At 41.5% G+C, this 26838-nt stretch overlaps 2 protein-coding genes across 4 annotated transcripts in view; one reads left to right on the forward strand and one right to left on the reverse strand.

The window, feature by feature from the left end:
* Positions 1 to 14442, reverse strand: part of MYCBP2 (MYC binding protein 2) — a 273476-nt gene extending 259034 nt beyond the window's left edge. The window contains exon 1 of the mRNA XM_030838623.3: positions 13875 to 14442. Coding sequence (XP_030694483.1) covers positions 13875 to 14176 — 302 coding nt within the window. The 5' untranslated portion in view covers positions 14177 to 14442. The remainder of the gene's footprint in view (positions 1 to 13874) is intronic.
* A 139-nt stretch (positions 14443 to 14581) lies between these two features.
* Positions 14582 to 26838, forward strand: part of SCEL (sciellin) — a 326999-nt gene continuing 314742 nt past the window's right edge. For 2 of the 3 annotated variants that reach the window (XM_060288050.2, XM_060288051.2), the window contains exon 1: positions 14582 to 14717. The gene's annotated coding sequence lies outside the window, so the exon portion shown is untranslated. The remainder of the gene's footprint in view (positions 14718 to 26838) is intronic. The other variant, XM_060288049.2, reaches the window with a different exon arrangement.

Genomic DNA, 26838 nt, shown 5'->3' on the forward strand with positions numbered 1-26838 from the left:
CACAGTTGAACTGAACAGGAAAAAATTCTCAGAAGACAAAGAGAAATTATTTAAAAAATGAGACAAATGTAAATTTAAAAACTGAACAATGCAGTATGTGAAATAAAATTCACCTGGATCAGCTCAATAAATGAATGAAGGTGAGAGAGAAAAGAGTCTGTGAACTTGAAAATGGATCAATAAAAATTATCCAATCTGAAGAACAAAGAGGAAACAAATTGACAATAGAAAAAATAGTCAGAGACTTGTGGGACAATCTCAAAAGTTTTGTTTGGAATCTTAGCAGGGAAAAAGACAGAAACTCGAGCAGAATATTTTAAGAAACAATGGCAGAAAGCATCCCAAATTTGGTAAAAGACAAATTTATAGATACAAGAAGCTGAGCATTTTCCAAAGAGGAGAAACTCAAAGAAAATAAAGACCAGATACAACAAATCTAAGTGCTGAAGAACAAAAACAAAAAAATTCTTGAAAGCAGATAAAGAAAAATGACATACTACATAAAGGGAAATAAAATTTGAATTACCAAAGGTTTGTCATCAGAAATCATAATGGTGAAAAGACAGTGGAACAACATGAAAATGCTAAAAGGAAATAAGCTTTTACTCAGAAGTCTATGTTCCCCTAAAACATCCTTTAAAAATAAAAGCAAAATAAAGACACTCTCAGAGGAAGGAAAAAAAAGAGAGTTTATCCCCAGTAGGCTAGTTTATAAGAAATGCTAAAGTAAGTCCTTTAAGCTGAAAGGAAATGTAGCATCTTCAGGAATGAAGGAAGAGTAACAGAAATAATAAATATATAGGTAAACATAGAATACTTTAATTTCTTTAAAATATGTATGACTGTTGACAGCAAAAATTATAATACTGCATAGTGAGGTTTTCAAAGTGTGCAGCCATAACATACATAAGAGCTGTAACATAAAGGAGGGAGTGGGATGTAGCAGAGGGGAAAAAAAATCATCTGTATGTTTGTAAGGTTTCTCTATTTTAAGTGAAGCAGTACAATAGTAACTCTAAGTAGGTTGTGAAAGGGTAGGTTATCTATATTGTAATCCCTAGGGCATTAAAAATTAATACAAAAAGATAGAGCCAAAAAGTCCAATAGCTACATTAAAATGGAATACTAAAGAATAATCTAAGAGAAGGTAGAAAAGGAGTAAGAGAGGAATGAAGAACAAAGAGGGAAAGAGAAGACAATAAAATGGTAGACCTAAAGTCAACCATATCAATAATTAATCACATTAAATATTAATGGTCTAAACTCTCCAAATAAAAGGCAAAGATTGACAGAATGGATTAAAAAAAAAAAAAAAAAGCAAAATCCTATGTGTACTGCCCAAAGGAGAGAAACTTTAAATATAAAAACATAGATAGGGCTTCCTTGGTGGCGCAGTGGTTGAGAGTCCGCCTGCCGATGCAGGGGACACAGGTTTGTGCCCCGGTCCGGGAAGATCCCACATGCCGCGGAGCAGCTGGGCCCGTGAGCTATGGCCGCTGAGCCTGCGCATCCGGAGCCTGTGCTCCGCAATGGGAGAGACCACAACAGTGAGAGGCCCGCCTACCGCAAAAAAAAAAAAAAAAAAAAAAACATAGATCAAAAGTAAATGGACAGAAATAAATTCACCAGGCACACAGTAAGCCTAAGAAATCTGAACAGGCTATTTTAATATCAGATAAAGTAATTTCAAGACAAAGAGTCTTACTGGAGATAAAGAAACATGTATCATAATGAAATAAAAGAATAATTTATCAGGAGGTTTTAACAGTTATACAAATACATGTACATAATAGCAAAGCCCCAAATATATGAAGCTAAAACTGACAAAATTACAGGGACAAAGACAAATCCACAGTTACAATGGGATATTTTTAATACCCCTTTTCAGCAACTGACAGAACTAGACAAAAAATGAGTGTAGACATAAAAGAGCCAAACAACACTATCAACCAACTTTAACTACATGACATTAATAGAACTCTACATGCAAAAATGGCAGAACACATATTCTTTTCAAGTGCACGTGGTCTAATCACGAAGGTAGACCATATCCTGGGAGATAATGTGTATCTCAATAAATTTTAAAAGACTGAAATTATATAAAACGTCCATTGGAAAGTAATAATAATATACATTAAAAAATCAAATATATGAGGGTTAAATAAAATAATTCTAAGCAAGGCATGAATCAAAGATGAAATTACAAAGAAAATTAGAAAATATTTTAAGCTAAATGACAAAGAATATACTGAATATAAAAATTTGTGGGATGCAACTAAAGAAGTGCTTAGATGAAAATCCATCACTTTAAATACCTATATTAGAAGACAAGAAAAATCTAAAATCAATGACCTAAGATTCCATCTTAAAAAACTAAAAAAGAAAAAACACAGCAAAGTAAAAAAGAAGTAAATTATAATAAGAGGAAAGTCAATGAAATAGAAAATAAACCAATATTAGAGAAAATCAATAATGCCAAAAGTTGATTCTTTGAACTTATAAACAAAAATGACAAACTTCTAGCTAATCAAGGAAAAAAGAGAAAACACAAACATGAAGAATGAAAAAAGGATTATCCCCACAGACCCCCACAGACATTAGAGGATAATAAAAAGAATGCTATGAACAACTTTATGCCAAAAATTTCAACAATTTAAATGAAAGGACAAATTTCTCAAAAAAAAAAAGTTACTGAAATTCACATGAGAAATAACCAAAAAATCTGAATATCCCTGTATCTATTAAAGAAAATGAATCTGTCAAAAGCCTCCCTCAAAGAAAATTCTAGGACCAGATGGTACCCCTAGTGAGTTCTGTCAAATATTCAAGAAGAAATAAGACCAATCTCATGCAAACTTTTTAAAAATACAGACAAGATTACTAAACAACTGGTTTTCTGAAACAAGGACAACTATAATACCAAAACCTGACAAAGACATTACCAAAAAAAAGATTATAGACCAATGTCCTTCGTGAATATAAACCCCAAAATTCTTAACAAATAAAAGCAAATCAAAGTCAACAATACATCACATATGAGGTTTTATCCCAGGAATGCAAGGTTGACTTACCATTCAAAATTAATTAATTTAATTTTTCCTTTTATTCTCTTAATATATGATCATATTGATAAATGCAGAAAAAGCATTTGACAAAATTCAATACACATTTATGATAAAAACCATAAGCAAAATAGGAACAGTAAAGAACTTCCTCAAATTGGCAAAGGCCATCAAAATATCTACAGCTAATAGTGAAAGACAAAGAGACTACTTTGTCATTGTTTCTCCCTCACATTAGGAACAAGGAAGGATGCAACTTTCACCACTTCTATTCAACACTGAACAGAAGTAGAAAGGTTCTTGTCATTGGAATAAAGGTTGGGGGAGCACAGGGGTATCTGGAGATCAGAAAGAATGATGATATGATTTTACAGAACATCCCAGAGAATCTATAAAACAGTTAAAATTAATCCACAGCATTCACTACTGGTCACCTATTATACTACTAGCATTCACTTGCTTCAAATAAATTCTGGACAATGTTCCTGCAGAATTCTGGTTAGTCTCATTTCCTGGAGAAACTTTCCAGAGGAAGTAAAGTAGGACAAACTACAGCCTCCACCACTGGTTTCAGATGGTTTCAAGGCCAAAACTTATAGTCACAACCTCTTCTCTGCTAGTCATTCTGGATTCCCTTCATCTTTGGCTAGAATTTCCTGGTCCAGTTGGCTGATCCTGTGAGGTGGCCATCAGGCCTTTCTCATGTCCATTTACCATTCAAGTTGGAAAAGAAAGTACCAATAGACACCCAGTAGATCACCTGTGTGCCAAACTCCATGCTCCATTGCATAACGGCAGCCTCCTTCAGATGATCAGGTACATTAGCCCTGTCAAAATGGTGACTCCTTATCCTGGAAAAGAAGCACCAAATCCCACCGGTAGCAGTGTCTTAAAGTATAACAGGACGCTTACAGTGTCTCTGTTGAAAATGTTTCCCTTCGGAGAACCAGGACCTTTTAACCCCCAGTGCTCAGAGCTACAGAGATGGGAAGCATAAAGTCCCCAGTGGATCACTGACAGTGATGCTAAGTGGAGGCATCCCAATTTCCATGTGTTCTTCCTACTAGGAACACTGAAGGATAGGACCTTACGCTCATCATCAGTTGTGCCCTCAGAAGACTGTCTTACGGGGGCTTCCCTGGTGGCGCAGTGGTTGAGAGTCCGCCTGCCGATGCAGGGGACACGTGTCCCGGTCCGGGAGGATCCCACATGCCGCGGAGCGGCTGGGCCTGTGAGCCATGGCTGCTGAGCCTGCGCTCCGCAACGGGAGAGGCCACGACAGTGAGAGGCCCGCGTACCGCAAAAAAAAAAAAAAAAAAGACTGTCTTACTATCTATCGGGTCAGCAGCTTCTGGGCAGTTATGGTGCACAACAGGACAAATGTATCTGTGGGATTCATTTGCTATAAAGTGGGTCCCTTACTCTGAAATGATGTTATGTGGCACCCTGTGCTGATGGATCACTCTGTAAGCCCTCAAATATGGGCACTGATTGAGCCCCGGCAAGTTGCAAAGGGAAACTCATAACACAGAATATGCATCAAATCCAGTCAAAATGAATCACGGTCCTTTCCAAGGCACAAGGACTGGTGGGTATCCTTGAAGGAAAGTTAGTCTCTGCTATTGTCAGGCTGGACATTCATCCGTTCAGTTGCTAGATCAGCACTGATGAACATAAATCCATTACTGGGCCCTTGCATAGCCATCATCAGTAATTTTTCCATAACCCTTGTAGGCCAAATGGAATAACCTAACAGTAGAGCTTATTATGTAATGAGATCCAAATAATTAATAAGAATTTACATTCTAACAACTTAGTAGCCATTTGAAAAATTAATACACATAAACTTAAAAAAAAATTTATATCTCACCTTAAATAACCACGATTACTTAATAATAGGACACTGCACATTCTAAGTACTGCACAACTTCTCAAACTTGTGCAGATTAAACATGTCACCCTCCTCTTCCACACTGATTTCTGTGCAGTGCTTTGTTGTATCACAGCAACAACCAAAAATTCAACTTTAAAAAGATATGACATCATCATGGGCTTCCCTGGTGGCGCAGTGGTTGAGAGTCTGCCTGCCGATGCAGGGGACACGGGTTCGTGACCCGGTCCGGGAAGATCCCACATGCCGCGGAGTGGCTGGGCCCGTGCGCCATGGCCGCTGAGCCTGCGCGTCCGGAGCCTGTGCTCCGCAACGCGAGAGGCCACAACAGTGAGAGGCCCACGTACGGCAAAAAAAAAAAAAGATATGACATCATCAAAAGGAGTGCAGCAGGATCTAATGTAGAAACCGTGAACTACCTCAAGTTAGTAGTTTGTGACAGACATTTCTGTGTTTCCTTTAAAATTCTGAAATATCCCATGGTATTCTTGTGTGTCTGCTGGGGTGTTTGGGGGTGCCTCAGTGCAGTCTGGGAATCAATCTGTGTGTGCGTGCGTGCGTGTGTATATCGGCACCGCAGTCTCTCTCCTCCCTCAGCAGACCCAGCACGTCTCAGTAGGCTTTGTTGTGACTTAACTCTAGTTAGTTATTGGTTTGGTGATAGACAGCAGGGGAGAGGAGAATAGATGGGGTAGCAGGGGCAGCATAATCTTCAAGTAACTACCCTCTAGCCAGGAGAAGAAGGTCACTTCTGTAGGCTCAGAGGGTTCAGAGGAATTTGGGGTTTCAAGGTTTTCCAGTGCATCAACTCAGACATCCCATCTTAAAAGCCAGGGTCTCATTCCTTCCTAACCAGAGGACAGACACGCTGGCTTAGCAGACTTGCTGAGAAATCAACCTGCCCTGGAGCTCTGCTACCCTTGAAATTAAATCTTGGGCCTAATCCTTAGCTTTTTCTTTCCTCCTACTGCAGAAGATGAGTTTCTTTACATGATACCAAAGAAAGAAATTACCTAACTTTCTCATTTTGCCCCCAATTACCTTCAGCCTTTCATTGTCTTTCTCCAACCTATGTCACTCACCAAACAGCCATCTGATTACACCGTCTGTATAATTAATAACTTCCCTAAATGTCTCAAAAGCCTAAGATACTGTACCCACAAATACTTTCTCTTCTACAGGAATGCCATTCCAATTTGCCACCACTGAAAGTTTTAACAGGTGCACAGCTACAGTGCATACAAAAGGTTATCAGTATCAGTGCTCCATCTACACCAGTAGCGGGGTTCTTACTGCTAGCCAGCCAGCAGATAATCTAGCTCCAAAATTCCATTTTGAAGACTACTTCCTCAGACCACTGCTGATACCACAACTGTCTTGGAAGAAAAAAGACTCTGAAATGAAGATCTGCACAACCGAAGTACTGGGGAATGCCCTCCAAATCAACGCCTGTGGGAGAGTAAAGGAAGTGAGACTAAACAGAGGAAGGAGTTGAATTGAAATGCAGTCACAGGAAGGCCTCAGCCAATCCATGGGGAGCTCTGGAGTTGCGATGGATCTTCAAAGTTGTCCTACCTTAGGACAAAAGGGCCAGGCATTCACACCCCCACACAGAATAGGCATTGGATGCAGGCTGATCCTGAAGAAAACGCAAGACTTTGAGGAAAGCAGGTCTGTTGGCTCACAGCAATGCCTGGAGAGACTCAGTTGCAATCAGTTTTAGCTGCCAAGATTCTCAATGGCTGGGGGAACTTGTAACTGAACAGAGGGACATGGGTGATGAACTAGAGAAACCACCACACCACTGCTAGACTATTATACCAAATGGGCTAATGAGGGGAGAAAATGAATCATTTACCCTGCTTTCTTAGGAGGAACTAAGTTTACCACCAGTTGATAAGGGAAAACTCTTCTTTGCAGAAGAGCATCAGCTACTAAATTCTATTTTAACAGAAATATAAAAATCATCATTTTGAAGCCCCTAATGAAATTACTGACTCAGTCAAGGATTATCAAAAGATGCTAAAACCGTTAGGTGAAAGATATTCACAGTGTGCCAAAGGTATTACCCATGATTACCTGCCTAATGCAAATGGAAGAAGCATACATTTACAGAAAAGAGACCTAGTGGGTACCATCTCATCCAAGTAATTCAAGTAACTAGACTGAGTATTATTAAACAATGAGACAACCTGAAAACCTCTGGATGGGATGCAATGTGCAGTAGTCAGCATTATATACAAAATATTCTTGCCAAAAAATGTTTAACCGAAACCTATTGAAGCTTTAAAGCCTAACTTCCATTTATAGGAAATATGGGGATAGATGACATAAAGGGGAACAGTATCTGGGGTCCTGTCCTTAAGGATCTAGTTTTATAAGACATTCTAGAAAAGGTAAAATATTAGTGACAGAAAACTGGTCTGTGGTGGCCAGTGGCTAGGGGTAGGAAAAGGGTGTTAACTAAAGAAACTTTTTAGAATGATGGAAATATTCTATACTTGACTGTGATGGTTCGGAGACTCTTCAAATGGACACTTAAAAAGGGTGAATTTTATTATATGTAAATTAAACCTTGATTAACCTGTCCCCTCCCCCCAAAACCTGAATATTTAATCTATTCTTGAATGAAAAAGTGAGACTATTCTGACGATTTTTTAAAATAAATACCTTAAAATGCAAAACTATTTTTAAATTAACATTTTTATTTTCTTTTTAAGCTCAAAGGCAAGATCTTCTTTTATCTTGATCTAGGAAATGAATTCATTTCATATTTCTACCTGCTAATATGCCAACAGAGCAATTTTTGCCTTAAAATGTGTTTATATAGGATTCCATAGATGTAACAGCTATATGAAGCAAATTACTACCTATCCACAAATATACTGATTCGATCCTATATCACTTACTAAAACACTCCTACAATAATGTCTCTTCATAGCTCAAAACTGTCAGTGTCTCCTGAATAAAATCTAACTCTTACCCGGCAGTTCAAGCTGCCATACCCTCTGACCAAAGCCTCCACTTCCAGAATGAATTCCCACTGTTCTCCCTCATAACACCTACATTCTAGCTCTAACAGAATTCTTACCATTACCTACACACAAACTGTGCTTTCTCACCTCTTGCTCATGCTTTTGTACCAGCTCAGAATGCCATCCCTTGGTCACAATAGGCTATGCTTTCTTAGTCATTTCATTTAACACTTTTGTAAGTACCTGCCTTTGCACCTTTCACACCCATCCAGACAATAAACTCAACTAGAAACTGTCTTACAAATCTTTATAATGCCAATGGTTAGCACCAAGTATTAATCCCGGAATCTTTGATGTATTAACCTCTTCTAACCGAAATTCCATGCACCTGAAGGATGGGCTCAAATAGCATTTCTAACAAGAAAGAGATAAAGAAGCTGAAGGAAGTAAGTGGGTTTAGCTTGGAGAAGAAAAGCCACTTCCCATTTTAACCACAGTCCCCACTATTGTTTCCACTAACGCTGTTCTTCTACCACTTCAGCCCAGATACCCTGACTGTCTTTATCTCCCAGTCTATCAGTTCCCTCCTGGCATCACTTTCCTTTTTACCATATGTTCAATCTTTGTCACCAAAAACCTTCACTTTCTTTTTTTCTTAGACCTCCAGGCACACTTCAACCTTGAATCAACTAGCAGTTTTTTTCATTTCTCTTCTGAGTGGAAAAGCTTACAACATCATGCTGACTGGAATTTTAAATATGTGATTTTAATAATAATAACAGTAGTAGTAGTAGTAGTAGTAATACGACGACCACCAACAACAGCAGCTAACATTTAATGAGCACTTAACAATGTTCAGGCACAATGTCCTTTCAATAGCCCTATAAGGATACAAGTAAAGAAACAGACATGGAAATGCTAATTAACTTACCCATTTTAAGACAGAAAAAAGCAGAACTGAAATACTAAGACGGTCTGACTCCAGAGCAGATTTAGCCACCATGCTATGGTTCTTCCCAAATGCAATCAATGCTGTACTACCATTCCCACTAAGAACTGATCAAACATTCTTTTATTCATTTCCTAACAATCCCTTTCCTCAAGCAAATGTTCCAACTTTGATTCATTCCTACAAAAATGTATTTATTCAGTCACTGAATAAATGAAATAGTTATTCCCACATTCAACACAGTCATTGAGACCAAAACATAAAAGAATAAGACATGATCTCTGCCTTCTCTTTAAGTCCCCAAACTCCATCTGCCCCTTCACTCTCAGCAGAAATCATTAATTAATATTTATTAGCACTTAATGTGCCAAGCACTTTACATATACAGATTCATTCAATCTACAATACGATCCTCATTATTATTATTCCCATTCTACATAGAAGAAAACTGAGGCATAAAGAAAAGCAAAACAAAACAAGTGGGACTACATCAAACTAAAAAGCTTCTGCACAGCAAAGGAAAGCAACAAAAATGAAATGGCAACCTACCAAATGGGAGAAAATACTCGCAAACCATATACTACTGGTAAGGAGTCAGTATCTAAAATTAAGAACTCACACACCTCAATATCAAAAAACAACAAAAAACAAACAAAAGAACACAAACAATCCGATTCAGAAAATGTAAACAGGCTCTGAATAAACATTTTTCCAAAAAAAGATACATGAATGGCCAACAGGTACATGAAAAGATGCTCAACATCACTAATCACTAGGAAAATGCAAATCAAAACTACAATGAAATATCATTTTACACTGTTAGAATGACTATTATCAAAAAGACAAGAAATAAAAAGTACTGGCAAGGATATGGAGAAAAGGGAACTCTTATGCACTGTTGGTGGGGATGTAAATTGATGCAGCCACTACGGAAAACAATAGGGAGGATCTTCAAAAAATTAAAAATAGAACTACCATATGATCCAGAAATTTCACTTCTGAGAATATACTCAAAGGAAACGGAAACACTAACTTGAAAAGATATCTGCACCCCTATGCTCACTGCAGCATTATTTACAATACCCAAGAAGCCACCTAAATGTCCACTGATGGATGAATAAAGAAGGTGTGATATATATAATAAATGGGATATTATTCAGCCATAAAAAAGAGGGAAATCTTGCCATTTGCAACACCAAGAATGGATCTTGAGGGCATTATGGTAAGTGAAATAAGTCAGACAGAGAAAGACAAATATACCATATGATCTCACTTATAAGTGAAATCTAAAAAAAAAAAAAAAAAAAACACAAAACAGAACTCATAGATACAGAGGAGAGATTCATGTTTGCCAGACGCAGGGGGGTGGGAGATGGGCAAAGTGGGCAAAGGGAGTTGAAAGGTACAAAGAAAAACTTCCAGTTATAAAATAAATAAGTCATGGGGATGTAATGTACAGCATGGTGACTATAGTTAATAATACTAGACTGTATATTTGAAAGTTGCTAAGAGAGTAGACCTTAAAAGCTCTCACCTCAAGAAAAAAAACTTTCAACTATGTGTGATGATGGATATTAACTTGACTTTATGTGGTAGTCATTTCTCAAAATACGGAATGGTTATGTTGTACACCTACAACTGATAGAATGGTATATGCCAATTATATCTCAAAAATATTTTTTTAAGCAAAAAACTGAGGTATAGGAGTTATGTAATGCACCCAAGGTCACACAGCTAAAAAGTGGCAAAGCCAGGATCTAAAACCAGTCCAGCTTCAGAATCCAAGCATTCACTGCAAGGCCATCAAAGTCACTGATACCATTAGGCTGCCATCCCTTAACTTCTCTACCTACACCTAAAACATAATCCACAGTAATTAATTTATTCAACACTGACTGATAACTCACTCGCCTTGTTTTCATTCCTTGAACACAACCTTGTTTCTGCGTCAGAGACTAGATTTTCCTAGAACACCATTCCTCTAGTTCTGCCTTCCAATCATTACGACTCAACTTAAATGCCAACTCACAAAGAGACCCATCCTGACCACCCTACCTAAAATACACCCCCAGCCCCCGCCAACTACAAATCATCTATCACGTGCAACTGGGTTCATTCCCTTCATGGTTACTTATCACTACCTGAAATGATCAGTTGCTTATTTCTCCCCATTGGAGTGGAAGTTCCAAACAGAGTAGAGATCTAGTCTATCCTGCTCACTGTTACAGCTTCAGCACCTAAAACAGTGCCTGGCACACAGCAGGCACTGGATATTTACAGAACAGATGCCAAAAATTGTGCTAGACACTGGGATTACCAAAACGAATAGGATACAGTTCTTAATAAACTCCTAGTCTTTAGATTTATCCTCCCCTTCTATATTAAAGGATGACTAGCTCCTAACGTTTTTTTTAGTGGCTAACCTCTCCAACTGTCATGTTAAACCTGTCCCCGAGATCTCCCTTAGACTTCTCACCATCATTTAGCCCCTCTCTAACTTCTTTAATTTCTCCTTCTCCACTTACTGAATGTTTCCCACCCACCCTCCCATACTCAAATATCCTTCCCTCAACCATCTCCCCATTACCCCAAAATATCCCATTGACTCCGCAGCCACATCTCTCTTCCACAGAATCTTGACCACTTCCTCAAAAGTCATCAGCGACCTGGAAAGTGTTCTCACTTTCTTCAACATTTATCCCTGTCGAGGACTTTCAATCCACTTTCTTAGGACCGGAGGTGCCACTGTCCCACAGTTCTCTTAATTTTTTAAATCCTTTTTCAGCTTCCTTCACTGTCTCCTTTCTCTCACAGCTTTAAACTTGATTCTCACTAGAATTTCACCCTCTATTCTTGCTCCATTCTCTGTCTCTGAAACATTTCATCTTCTCCTCTAACTCAACTACAAATAATTACATACAAATAATTACATCATTCATTCAGAACCGAAATCCCAGCTCCAATTTCCCCATTCATAGTTAATAAGACATGTGACTGAATTCTTAAGCAAACCCTCAATAAAGAATAGCTGCAGGCCAAGACTTAGAAAAAATAATGTGAAGTATAATAAACAATCATGTTCTGAACGAGCACTAGAAGGCAATATCACACAACTTAAGGCTCGTTTCCATTAGTACTTCTTGAAATACAGTACTTGAATTAATTCTTCACTAATTTTAATTGACAGCTTGTACAAAAATTGACCAAAGACTAAAAATCATTCATAGACTTTATATATGTGGTTAATCTATATTAATTTTGTCTAAAACTGTTTATACAGTTCTAAATACACAGAAACTGTATTATTACACAAGTACAGTAGTACAGAGTTAAAACAGGGAACATACCAGTCACAAATTATTGCATAAGTCTGGAAACAACATACAAAATAAATTCAAATTCTTTGAGAGGAGTTTGTAAAGATGTACCTATGGTGCCATAATATACAGACTCACAGCTCTAAATGATACCTAATCATTAGAGCAAACTGTCTATTGAGATTTTTGTGCTATTTTCAAAAGCATCAGCAAGAAACAGACGTGCCATTGTGGCCTTCAGTTTACATAGCAAAGGGTAGTTAGTTACACACATTTTTATCAGTATGATAAAACTACTCAAGTTCCAATCCTGTAAACAATTATACACACGAGAAGAGTGGTTTACCCAGAAAACGTGTGAAGAAAGCTCCATCTTTACAACTCTCTGCAGTGGATAAGAGCCACAGTACATACTGGTCAACCACAAACACCTGACTCACAGCCTAGCCCCTCTCACAATGAGAGAAAATGGCATCTGGTTATTACCGAACAAACTACATATTCAATAAATACAGTAAACTGTAACTTATTTGACAAAATCCTACTATGCTTTCCCTATGTATTGCAAGAAGGTGTGAGAAAAAAAAAGATGAAGCCAACTCCCAATTACCACTGCCAAAGGTAAGCTGGTGAAACAAGTCAGTCACCATCCTTCAAGGTATGTGGCATGTAAGAGCATGGAAAGGAAAACAACAGGAGAGCCTTAAGCAAAAAGACACCCACATTTTAAGAAAATGAAAGTGGTTTAACATCTCCTCCATCGCGGGAGCTGAAGGTGCACCAAGCCTAGGAAGAGATCTAGGAGCCACTCAAATTTTCCAGTTGGTGTCAGTTGATCACTACACCAGCTGTCATATTTTGAAGTTCTTCAGGTTTCCCCTTTTCCCCATAAACCACCCTCCTGCACTCTAAAGCCGAAAAGTGGCAGAGGGAATAGAACAGAAGATGAAGGGAAATGGCCGATGGGACAACAGAACACAAGCACTGCTGCAACCACATCTATAGAGGACCAAAAGGTCCACTTATCAAAGTACAGCTCTAAAAATTTGTATCAGACAGCTTTCACAGCCACCTAAACCTCCAACTGCATCCCTTTCGCATAAATCTCTTAAATTGAAACCCCATGCCTTATCCTACAGGCTGATTATCTAAAACTCATCCTATATATATGACATTATCCTTAACCGATACCATCACCCCCCTCAGTGAAAGGCAGATTTTTTTTTTAAGGGAGGCGGAGAGGTGAGGATGGAATGTCATGAAGGGGTGGGGGGAGGGGTTATGAGAAATACGTGCAAATACCATTGCGGCAGAGACACTGGGAACAACACTTCCCTCATCGCTCTTGCAAATTCTCTTGGTGCATTACCCTCTGCTCATCCCTCCTCCTTCTTCAACAATACACATACACGTGTCATAACCGACCCGCACCACCACCATTTCTAGCATTACAAGCTCCCCTCCCACCCTCTCTTGCCCCCTACAAAGACAGTTACACACACTTAGAACAGAAACTGCCGCCACCGCACCCTCCTATCTCAATAAGTGATTCTACCACCTAGCATCAAGCGCTTGCTGAAAGACAGCTCAGTAAGTACGTATGTAGACAGACACACACACACACACACACTCGGGCGCACATGCAGCATGTGGCGCAACGAAGGGCACCCGGAGACGCACCTGGAGGCCGGGTGTCCAGCGCTGCTACCCCCCTGGTCCCTGTCACTGAGCGCAGCTGTGTAAATCCTCCGGTAGCGGTCGGCCAGGGCCCGGCCTGACAGCAGCAGCTGGTAGTGACCCCGGGAGTCCGCGGCCGGCAGCCCGAGTCCCAGCCCCGTGGCCGCCAAGGAGCCCTCGGAAACCGGCATGAACAGCGCCCCCGGCGCCGGGGAAGAAGAGATGGTGGCGGCAGGGAAGAATCCGTCCCCGCCGGCCCCCGAAGAGGCGGCGGCGGGAGAGGCTGTCGCTGCGCACATCATCATCCTCGCAGCCGCCGCCGCCTCGTCCCCGCGGGACGGGCAGGCAGACACGCGCGCGCACACACAGCCCTTTTCCAACGACGACGGCTCCGGCGGCGGCCTCTCGCTCCGCAGCAGGGAGACTACAAAGACAGAGACCTCCTCCTCCTCCTTCTTCTCCTCCTCCCCCCCGCGCTGCCCTCACCACTACTGGGGCCGCTCATCTATCCTCGCCACCCCGGGAGTATGAGGAGGAGGCGGTGCCGCCGCTGCTGCTGCTGCCGCCGCCGCCGCCGCCACCGCTGCCACCGCCTGAGCCACCCGCAATGGGAAGCTGCCGGCCGCACTGGGCATGCGCCCCTCCTCGCACATGCTCAGTCACTTCGGCCCCGCTCCCTCCCCACCCCCTCTCCGCTACCACTCCCTCTGCCTCAGGCCTCTGGGCGTGAGGCCTGAGAGTCGGGCCGGATCTGAAAGAAGGCCGCTTCTCCGGGTTTTACTAGCAACTTGAGGAAGAGTAAGGAAAGTGCTGGGGAGGCTGTCAGCTACAACCAGTCGGCTTCAGGTACTGGGTTCCCTCCAGGTGGGAGAACTGGGACCTGAAAGATAGAGGCCCCCGTGCCCACCGCCAGAGGTTGACGGTACGCACTCCTGCTACCGTTCCCCAAAGTGTGTGCTGCCCGCGGAAGATGTACTGTGAATGGCGCTGGTTGAACTCAGAATTCTAGGCAGAGGAGCCCCGGCGAATTAGAAGTCCCTTTGGCGATCTTAGTTTGGAATTTTTATCATTAGGATTTAAGTCTGTTTAAAATAGTTTTTCCTTACGAAAGACAGGGAGTAATTTAGCGCATTCTTTTTTTTTTTTTTTTTCTGTGAAAGTAGAATTCCCAGGTATGAGAGTATTCACAAGTCAGAGGCATTCCAAAATTCTTGTTTGTAACGTTTATGGCAGCGGTAAATCTTAATGCAACAGTACTTTTCTTAAATATTCTTTTTTTTTTTTGACTCCACGCTCACCCTAAGACAGTGGTCTTAGGGTGACCTTGACAGTGGTTTGCTGAGTCCCCTGTTCCAAGCTATTCTACCAGCTCCTTCTAAGTAAATGCCATAGAAATGTATGCGCCAGTGCACCCTGATTCCTATTAAGTTTTATCCTTTTCATTCTGAATTTGAAGAGTTTGCCCAATAGTCCTGGCAAAATCATTTTTAAGTCCTATCATCCCAGTGCTATATCCTTTATATACTTACTGGCTCTTAAGCCTCTTTAAATGTCCTGCTTTAGGGGGGAAAAAAAAATCAAGCCCTGTTTACTGTTTAGAGAAGTACAAACAAGGAGTGGGGAAGTAAATTAAACTAATTCTAGTTTTTGCGGGGAGAGAGTGCTGAAGGAGTGCATTTATCTGGGGCTTTGAATAATAAATGGATGTCATTTTTATTTTAAAAAAGTTGTCTTTTTTAAAGACAAGGAAACTTGTTTCCCCAACTATCTTATAAGCTCCTTCAGAGCTTGTTGTTTATCTTGGTGTCTTCCTCAGCCCCTTTCTAGAACCTCCTGTATGGTAGATAGCCAGTAAGTATTTGGTGGGCGGAATTCCTATCCTCATGCTTCAGCACAGTTACACACCTGTGTCGAAGAGAAACCGCCCCGCCCCCGCTCCCCCTCCCACCTCCCCCAACTCCGGGAGGAGAGCCAATACACAGGTATGGAGGCCGCTAAAGGATGGTGGAGTTAAAGGCCCGAACTCTTAGCAGCTCTAAGGGCTGTAGCTGTTGCAGGAGCCAGAGAGGCCCCCAAAAGGAGGAGGGGTTTGGATCCTGACTCTGATAATTGTATGTCTTTGGGCAAGTTTCATCCTCTGAAAAATGGTCAGAATAATACTTCTGTGGACTGTGGACTGTGGGAGGGCTTCAAGCGTCTAGGACAGCCACCTTGTCACACGGCTTTTCACAGATAGTTACACACAAAGCAAAACATGAGGACTGGAATGATGCTTGTGTCTGTTCCCCCATCACGTTCCCAACTCCTAGCACAGACTCTTGCCCTAAGCAGGAGGGAAGTAGATACTGGTTGAATGAATGAATATGTCAATGAATAAATGTTGCCGGCACAGAGAAACATTTCCAGCTCAGGCTTAGGTGGTGGCATGTGCAGTCATTGCCCGTTTAGAGTTTCTAGTGGACACTGACCTGGAGCACTTGTCTCCCCAAGTCCCCCCTTACCCAGTCCTGAATTCCCCTTTGGTCCTTTCGATACCCTTCAGTCCCAGAGAGGCCCCTTCCCGAGTCTCCTGGGTACACACAAAACCCGGTAGCTGGATAAATTTCTAAGGAACCCGTTGTCATTGAGGGGCGCAACTAGGCGTGCGCAGAGTCGCGCACATGCTCACTTAGGTATCCGAGGGTGGCGTTTCTGTTGCGGTTGGCAGCGTTTCCTTCCACGGCAGCGGTAGCGGCCGCTTTACTCTAAATTGTAGCCAATGCAGCGTTTTTTCTCCTCCTCCTCCTCTTCCTGCCTCCGCACTGTGCGCTCCCGGGTCACTGCGACTGCTACTCCTCTGCTTTGGCAGCTGGGCACCTTGGAAGGCTCCGTGGGGTGGCAGGGCATGGGGCGCAAGCCGGGAAGGAGAGGGCGCTTGGACTCACCCTTGATTCCACTGTCCAGGCGACTTGAAGGGGAGGGTGGTCCCCAAGGCAAGTCGCGAGGGTCACCTGAACCACCGCTGCAAACGGGAGAAGTGGATTTCTCGAAATGTGCAAAAGCAAGCGTCCCCTGCCGCCAATACTGCGCGCACTACTGCAGAATGCCTTGTGTTGGGCAGGGGGGCAGGGGGCTCTTATTATTCAGAGAAATGTGCAGAATGAAGAAATATATAGAGGCCTTTGCTTTTGTTTTTCCGGCCACACTGAGCGCGGCTCCAGTACTTTCCGCGCTGCCATCTTAGCTTTATCTTCTGGCCGGGCTGGGTGTGTGTGCGCGTTCGTGTTGGGAGGGAGGGCAGTTGGCGTGGAGGAGAGTGGCGGGAGCATTGGGCGGGTTGGGTGTCAGAATTGGCTAGACAGGAGTTGAGGACACAGTCACCCTCAAATAATAACATTGAACTACGGCAAATCCTGACTTGGCCCATTTTATTAGTGAAACACATGCATAGCATTTTTTAGTCTTTGTGGTTGATATCACGCTCATTTCTCAAAAGCATCTCTCTTATCTATGACCATATAAGACCATGGCTTCATCTTTTATCCCTATGATCACAGATTTTGCCGCTCTTCTCCACTTGAAATTGCAAACCTGGGACTACAATTTTCTGAACTCTTATCAGATTTACATTTTTTCTACTCTATCTTTAGTTTTTTTTTTTTAAAGAAAGCCATCAGCACTGGTGTAGCAAATAACAGGCAGAAACCATAAAGTGTTTGTAAGAGGACAATGATTGATATTGTTAGTTTCATTTAAAAGGTTAATATTGTACTAATGCTACACAAGACTACAAACACAGGAAGCATGTACATTATCAGAAACATCAAGACTGCTGAAAATGTGATCAAAGTCAAGAGTCTGAGTTTGTTTCCCGGATTTGTACAATAATGCATGTAAAAAACAAAATTGGTGGCCAAGAGCATCTTAAAACAAGCTTGGTCGCTGAGAACAATTTGGAAGGAAAAAATGCTCCAGCTTCACTCTTCAGTAGCCGCTTTCTAAGGACCACAGGGTTCTGCTTTCTTGACAAATGTGATGTATTGCACTTTAAAATGAAATATATTTCTTATATTTAATACTGCAAACTGAACAGAAAATATCAACATGGCAATTTAAATTCTTTTAAACAAAAATTACGTATAGGATCACCTAGATACCTTGACCTCTTCCTTTAAACAACTATTTTCAGAGCCTTGGAAGAGTCAGTAACTTGTAGGCATGAAGAGTTAATGATTTTTCCTTTTTATTCATATTAGTTTTAAAAGATACAAATTTTATGTGCAAATTTTCCTACAAATAAAAATTTCAGATTCTAGGGCCCCTGAGTTAAATTTTTCTCCCTGAAAAATTATTCTAAAATATCTGTTAATGAGAATATTCTTTGAAGTATGAAAATTCAATAACATATACTTGAATGCAAATCACAGTTTTAAAAATCTCATTGTTGTGATGTGTTTTAGCCCAGAAGAAGCTTTCACAACTGATACAGAAAGTCATATAAAGTATAACTCTGGGTGCTTTGCGACCGCCTGGAGGGGTGGGATAGGGAGGTTGGGAGGGAGGGAGACGCAAGAGGGAAGAGATATGGGAACATATGTATATGTATAACTGATTCACTTTGTTATAAAGCAGGAACTAACACACCATTGTAAAGCAATTATACCCCAATAAAGATGTTAAAAAAAAAAAAAGTATAACTCTGAAAGAGAGAAATGTTAAGAACCACAGAATTTTAATCTTGAAAACTTCAATATAGTTTATACGTTATTAGGTTGGTCTTTATTACTAAGGTTAAATAGTTTAATAATTAAATCATATTTCCTCAAACCCTAAAGGACTATTGAAATTTTTATATAGAATAGCAATTTTACAATGTCTAAGTTTCCTTGAAATATATTATTTTTAATAGGGTTCTTGGCTAATCCAGCTATCAGGATATATCTAAATGGCTCTAAACTGATTATACTAGGCATGCTCTTATTTTTAAGACATTTAGCCTCCCTCAGGCTAAGTTTTCTCATCAGTAAAATGAAGGTAATAATAGCACCTACTTCATTAGATTCTTTGAGAATTAAGTTAAATAATATGTATGAAGGACTTGCTTAGCACATTTTCTGGCAGGCAATAATTATTATTATTATGTGTGGTGCTTTATTTGAGGTGTGTCCCAATCTTATGCTAGAGGAAGTAACAAAATAGTTATACAGTTTGAGTTTTATACACTTGGATTTAGAAGTTTGTTTTTTTACAGAGTTCTCGCCACAAATACAGATTTACTATATCTTGATATGACAAGAAGAATAGAATCTTAAGGCTATTCATTTCCCTAAAATACCCTTGGATGATTTGGTACTTCAACAGAACATATTGCTTACTTTCATAAATTCAGTGAGTTTTTGGAATTTTAACTGATGGCTATATTTTTGACACGTAATAGTCAAAACATTATAGTTCCTTCTCAAGTGGCTGGTGGCACTGGTACACTTCTAGGGTCAAATATTATAAATCATCCATGGCTCACATTCTCTGTTAATTTATCTGTAATTAACATCAAAATCTTAGTCCCACCTAGTTCAACTTCCTGTTTTGATCAGTATTTTTACTTTTATATTTTGAAAGTAAAAAGGAATTGATTTGCTAGTTCTTCATAAATCATTCTCTTAAAAATATTTTGCTCCTTCCTTATCATGTCAGGTTTTTTTAATATCTTTATTGGAGTATAATTGCTTTACAATGTTGCATTAGTTCCTGCGGTACAACAAAGCTATATGGATACATATATCTCCATATCCCCTCCCTCTTGAGCCTATCATGTCAGGTTTGTTCTCAGACTGGGCCAGAAGCTGTCTAAAAAGTTTTTAGAACATGTATTTCATGAAAAATAGTTCATGCTTTTCCTAAATTAATTTGTGGTGAGTAACGCTATTTTCTTAGTTCAGATCGAATAATCTTATCTGTATGATGTCAGATGTTGGGAACTATATTATTTATGTGGTGGAGCAAAGACAACACTGCTTCCTGAGAAAAGCTGTGGCTTCCCTGCAGGTACTCCTAAAGTCCATCTCCACATGCCTGTGGGATGGCATGGCAGTAATTTGCTTGTTTGCTCTTGAGTCCATTCCTTTCCATTTCCCTGTCCTGCTCTGTACAACAAGGGAATGAGCCCCGCAAACTTCATTTTCCAGGCTCTGTTGCCAGCTAGCCTGTGCGATGAGATGGGTGATTGGAAAGTCGGAAGGAGGAGAAACTGTGCCTCTCCCATCCCCCACCCTCCCTGCTCTATTTTGGGCAGCATCTCCTCTGTGATTCCAGCTTCTCCTGTACAGCTTCTCCTTCCATGATCCAGCTCCAGCCAGGTACCCGCTGTTGCAGAAACTGTTCTCACTGGGCAGCCCCAGATCCTGGAATCTTGTAACAGTATCTCCTCCTTCGGGATCTCCAACCCTAGGGATTAAGAGTAGCTTCCTGCTGATATTAATCCTTGAGATATCTCCGTCCCTTCTTTGGCTTTTCAGCTCCTTCAGTACCCTTGCATTTAGTTCCCCATATTCAGTCCCCTCTCTTAAAGACCTGGCATGCACTTGTTTGTTTTCCTGATTGGACTTGGAGTGAGGCAGATAGTCTCCCATCCACATAATAGACCTGAATTGGCTCCTCAGCGAAATGATGGCATGTCATCATCTTTCATTTGGTCTTTAAAGCTTGTAGATCTGACCTCAATTAGCAAAACAGAAACCTACTTTGAAAACAGTATTGACTGACTCACTGCACCCATTCCAAATCCCCTTCGTCCATGCCTGCCTCTGCTCTAGAGACAGGAAATAATGAAGTATTCTCTCTGTGAGACTCCTACATCTTAGGTTGGCTTTGGGACACAATTCAGGCCAGCAGGATGAAGGGAAATCTTCTGGTACTGCTCTCTTGTCTTTCTCTCTTTCCACCTCAAAGGTGGTCAGAATGGCTGATGTTTGTAGCCGTGAGATGAGAGGTATGAGATAAATGCCAAGGGCATCACTGACATCATCCTTGGCATTGTGGAACCATTGAACAAAGTTTCAAACTTATTTTTATGGTGGGGGGGAACCCTTCCTTGCTTTTCAAGTCAAACATCAAAAAGTTCACTGAATTGTATTTTATGTCATTCCTTTTGCGTTTATTAATGATATCTACAGGTGTGCCTCTCAGGTATCCTCCAGGTCTGAGGCACTTATTCCACCCAGCTGCTGGAAGTATTGACTGCTAGCTGATCACAGCTAAGCCCCTTCTCATAAGTTACTCTTGACCTCTTGACCTTAGGGAGCTGTCCAAGATTCCAAGGTTCCAGCCCCTCCCCAGGGGGATCCCGCATCCGTTAATTGCTCAATGTGGTATACAAAGACCTGGCCTTCTGACCATACTTCAGGATGACTCTGAGGAGCCATGCTAGCTCAGAACTCTGCATTAGCTAAGGCCTTTGTTCCAACTGCATTGCATCAATTTCTCTTTCTCACCTGCTTTCCTCCCTCATTCATAGGCAGTATTGTTGAAAGGACTTATCGATAAACTTTCTTCACACAAGTGTCCATCTCTGAGTCTGTTTCCTAGGAAGCCTACCTGTCAGTTGGTATGGATAGTGGTCCGAAGAAGCAGACTCTAAAATGGGATTTCGGAGGTGGATCATCCGCTGGTTGGGTGGCAATGAGGACCCCATCTGTGGTGGACAGTTTCTAAGGTGACCCCATGATCTCTGTCTCCTAATATCCCTGCCCTTGTATAAATCTCTCCCCTTGTGTGTGTGTAGGACCTGAAAATTCCTTTCAACCAATAGAATATGGCACAGTGACAGGATGTACATGATTACATGTGTGTGACTAAGTTACATAATATTACAACTCCCATCTTGCTGAGACCCTCTCATTTTTGCTGACTTTGAAGACTCAAGCTACCATGTTGTGAGCCACTGTATGGAGAGGTCCACATGGCAGGGGGCTGATGGTAGACTCTGGCCAACAGCCAGCAAGGACTGAGTCTTTCAGTCCAGCAGCCTATAAGGAGCCTAATTCTGCCAAAAACTGAATGTGGGAGTGGTTCCTTTCCCAGCTGAGTCTTAGATGAGACTGTAGCCCTAGCTGACACCTTGATTACAGCCTTGCAGAGGACAGAGCTAAGCCGTGATAATAATGTGTGCCATTTAAGCCCCTAAGTTTGTGGTAATATGGCACTGTAGAAAGACAATGAAATGCTGAGTTAGGGGCCCAGTGGGCTGAGGCATGCCAGATACCTCCTACAAAGTAAAGGGTAGGTTATCACATCTTGCACTTGCTACACAAGGGAGGGACAACACCTGCTAGGCTTCTCTGAGTTCTGCAGGTAAAATGTTTACTTGAGAATATTTAATGACACATTTCCTGAATGACACATATGGCTGCCAGTTTTAAGTGGTGCCCAGAGCAGAAAAGAGTTCTGCATCATCTCTTAAGTGTGGGGCAAGCACTTGGAACATACAGCATGACAGAGTGTACGATATTAATGTATTAGTGGTGGGGAAAGATGCTGTGGAATGAATGGAAAGTTTCAATGGGAAAATCACAAAGAGAAATCCAAGGGTTCTGGAGCAAGGCCACGTATGTGATCTTTAGAATAAAAAATCATAAACTATTGAAAAATAGCTCCTGGCACCCTATTTGGGCCAGGATAATGACAGAGCACCTCGCCATGAGATGTCAGGTGGCTAGAACTGCCCAACAGGAGCTAGGTTTTGTCAGATCCACCAACTTATAAGGTCCAGTGGGCCCAGCAAAAACCTATGGTAAGATGGAGGTGATATACCCAGGACTGGGCATGAACAGGGCCAGAGAACAAGTAAGCTGCATGAGTGTGTGGCCAGATGTCATCAACCATTATTGCACTGGTACCTGCCTCTAAGCTCAGACATATGGCTGCATGGGACCGAGGGGTCCCTTATGATTGATGTAGAAGAGGAAAAAGGCTGAGCTTGGTTCAAGCATAAGATGACTTGGTAAGTAAGTGCAAGTTGACATGAACTGCTGCTATACTATGATCTGATACATAATGATGAGGCAAAATCCTCCCAGTGGTTCAAACTTCATGCATTGCACATAGTCATCCATTTTGCATATATGAGAAGTGGCCTGAAGTAAGAATATGTAAGACTAATGGGTAGAATAGCCATGGTGCAGAGATGGAGGCTATGTGTGGTGGCAAGGATGGAGGTTACGCAAGGAACTTACAGGGAGGGCTCTCCCTTAACAATGCTGATCTAGCTGCTGCAGAATGTGCAATCTGCCAGCAAGATTAAGCACAATATTTCAAGGAAACCAACCAGCCACTTGCTGGATAGTTGATTACATTCCACCCTGGAAGGGTCAGTGATTCAACTTGCCTGGGACTGATGCATATTTTGGTATGGATTTACGCTCCCTGCCCACACTGGCCAGTGCCATTATCTGAAGGCTTGCAGAGTTCTGTTTCACAGATATGGGATCCTGAAAAGATTGTCTCACACCAAGGTGCCCACTTTATAGTAAATGGTATATGTCTGTGTTAGACTGAATAATGATGCCCCTCCAAAATTGTCCACCTTATAATCCTCAAAACCTGTGAATACGTTACAGTACAAAGGGGTGTTGCAGATGTGATTAAATTAAGGATCTTCAGATGAGAAGAGCATTCTGGATTATCCAGGTGGGACTAATAGAATCACAAGAGCTCCTATAAGGGGGAAGCAAGAGAGTCCCAGTGAGAGAAGGAAATGTGTCAGTGGCAGCAGAGTCAGAGAAGAGGTGATGGCAAAAGCGGAGAAGAGAGAGAAAAAGAAATTTGAAGATGCTATGCTGCTGGCTTTGATGGTGGAAGGAGGGCTGTGAGCCAAGAAATGCATATGACCTCTAGAAGCTGGAAAAGGAAAGGAAACAAATCCTTCCGCAGAGCCTCAAGAAGAAATAGAGCCCAGCTGACACCTTGATTTTTAGGACTTCTGTCCACCAAAAGTATAAGATAATAAATTTGGTTTGTTTTAACCCAGTACATTTGTTACAGCAGCAAAAGGAAACCAATACACTATCCATTGGATCCACTTATCCTATCATATAAAATGCCACCCAGAACCTGCTGTTAATATCAATAGAATGATGGTGTGGTCTTTCGAAGGTGAAGTTGGGGCATAAGCTGCACATAATGTACTTTAACAGCTATTGCATGGTGCTGTGTCCCCAGCAGAGAGAATCTATGAGTTCAGGAACCCAGAGCAGAAGCAGTAGTGGCCCTACTCCCAGTAACCCCTTAGAGAATATATGCTTTCTGTCCTGCTTGGGCTCTGTAGCTCTAGAGCACCTGGTTCCCAAAGATGTAATACTTCCACGAGAAGGCTCAGTAAGAGCCCCGTTGGACTTGGGTTGCTCTTAGTCATTTCAGGCTCCTTGGTCCAGGAGACTAGCAGACCAAGAAAGGAGTCCCTATGCTGGCAGGAGTAACTGACCCCTGTCATCGGGAATAGATAGGGCTGCTGTTACACATGGGAGCAGGGAAGAGTATGTATAGGTGAGCCATGGGTGTGTCTCTTGGTACTCCTAACAAAGTTTTGATGTTAAATGATCAAGTACAGTCCCCATGGCCCAAGAAGGGCATGGTGACTAGGACCTCAGGGATGAGTATGTGGGTGGTCCTACCAGGTGGTCCACCTAGACTAGCAGAGATTCTAGCTGAAGTTAAGGCAGTCTAGGACAGATGTGGAGGGTCATTATGAATTTCAGTTGTAGCACTGAGACCAGCAGTAACAAGGTCTGTGGCTCACCCACTTATCTTCCAGTTTTAGGTTTCCACAGGAAAAAAAAAGACTATCCAGAATTCTGGATATGGGGTGAACTCTCTAGAGAAGCAAGTGACTCTGAGCAATGCTGCAGGTGTACTGTCTTAGATACTATAAGGTTCTTGCCCAGATTCATTGCCCCTTCGGGATTGAGTCACTTATTTCCCAGTGGTCAGAAGTGTTGGCGGCTGACAACTCACAGCTGTGCTCTTCTCTGAGAATTGGGCTCAGAAGTCAGCGGAGGGTTGCTGCCTGGACCATGGTTATGTTATGTCCCCTCCCTAAGGTGCAGTTTGCATCAAATGACTTAACATTGTGGTGGTACAAGGGTCTATCCCAATTGCCTTAATTTGGGTACAACGCTAAGGGCATCTCAATTTCAGAGTTCTTTGTAGGTTTGGCTGAAGCATCTCTTTTTAACTGATCTCTGTTCAACTTCTCCCTTTACCGAATCCTGCTTCCCTCATTTCTTTACAGGTTTTGTTTCTTAGTGTACTCCATAATAAACTTCTGCATGCAAGCTTTTATTTCAGAGCTGGTTTCCTGAGAAACTTAAACCAAGAAAATTACTATATTAGAAGACATAAAATGTGTCCTTGTATTTGCTTGAAATATTGATGACATTATTCATGACATCATGCCATGTTCCAAATCTGATTTTACAATTAAGTACTCATAAAAACAGGTTTTACTGTTCTTTTCCTTTTTATTAATAAAAGTTGCATAATTGATCACAATTCCCCTTACATTCGGCTACTGCAAAACAGTAAACATAGTATTTGCTCCAGTCCTTTCTCTCAAATTCTGAAAAAAAAGCTGTAAAAAAGGTTTGTAGCAAATGGAAGCAAAAATTCATCTTTATTATAATAATGGCTAAGTGAGAGGACAGACCTCAATGTAAAGCCAAAGAAGCTCTGTTCTCTGAACCCCAGATGTTAACAGTTTTAGCCACACACTCCCTTTAAAACTGGCAGGGCAGTCCTCATTATGCTGTTGGGAAGAGAGCGCGTGCTCCCTGAAGGCACCTAACTCCCAATTGGATGAAAAGAGGAAGGGGCCAAGCTATAAACACCTGTGTATTTCTGCTTCCTAACTCAACAGTGAGATAAGGCACTGCACCTCCCCCATTCATCGTTCATCCATCTTCTGTCATGGTTGCTCCTCCTGGTGATAGATGTAGCTGGGCACCAGGAACAAAGGATATTAGGCAGTTGTTGTAGTTCAGCATGACCCGCTGAGGGCCTCAACTAAGGCAGTCAGCACGGAGGGGAGAGGATCATTCAAGACGTAAGACCCATAGGAAAATAGTGATCTAACGTGAAGGGCGAGGGAAATGGAGGATCCTAATGTCGCTCCCAAATTCTGTGTAGACAGTGGTGTCATTCATTGAAATGGAATCCAGGGAAAGAAGGCTGTTTCAGGATGGGAGATGAAAAGTGCTGTTTACCTTCTCTGTTTCTGGCTCTGAAGATAATTTGAGAGAATGTTTTTAGAGAGTGCGATCACTCCCCAACTTATACACATTCCTCTGCCATTGATTTTTGGCTTACCCCGACCTATTCTCTACACAGCTGTCATCTTTGAAAATTGTATCATATGCAATGAGATATTATCGTGCAATAGAAAGGAATACATGCTACCACATGGATGAACCTTGAAAATACTATGCTAAACGAAAGAAGCCAGACAAAAAAGGCCACGTATTGTGTGGTTCCATTTATGTGTAGCATTCAGAATATGCAAAGCCATTGAAACAGAAAGTAGATTTGTGTTTGCCAGTGGCTGGGGAAGTCGGGGATGGAGAGGGACTGCTGGTGGGTATGGGATTTTTTTGGGGGGGGCTGGGGAATGTGATGAAATTGTTCTAGAATTAGATAGTATAGATGATTGCACAACTTTGAATATACTAAAAACTATTGAATTTTATACTTTAAAAGGTGGAATTTTATGGAATGTAAATTATTTTTTAATGAAACTTATTTTTTAAATCTGCTGAAAATCCGTCAGTGATTTTGTATTAGAGTAATTAAAGCTAGCTGCCCCAACAGGCAAACCTCGTGAACTGCTTGTTCTTTCTACCCCCAGAGCCATTCTCCTCCCTTCACTGACCTGCTTTTGCGCCTGGAGGCTAGGACCTGGGCTCCCTTGAGGCTGCATTCTGATTGGGCTTGGCCAGTGGGG

The sequence above is a fragment of the Globicephala melas genome, chromosome 18 (genome assembly GCF_963455315.2).
Source record: "Globicephala melas chromosome 18, mGloMel1.2, whole genome shotgun sequence".
NCBI lineage: Eukaryota > Metazoa > Chordata > Mammalia > Artiodactyla > Delphinidae > Globicephala > Globicephala melas.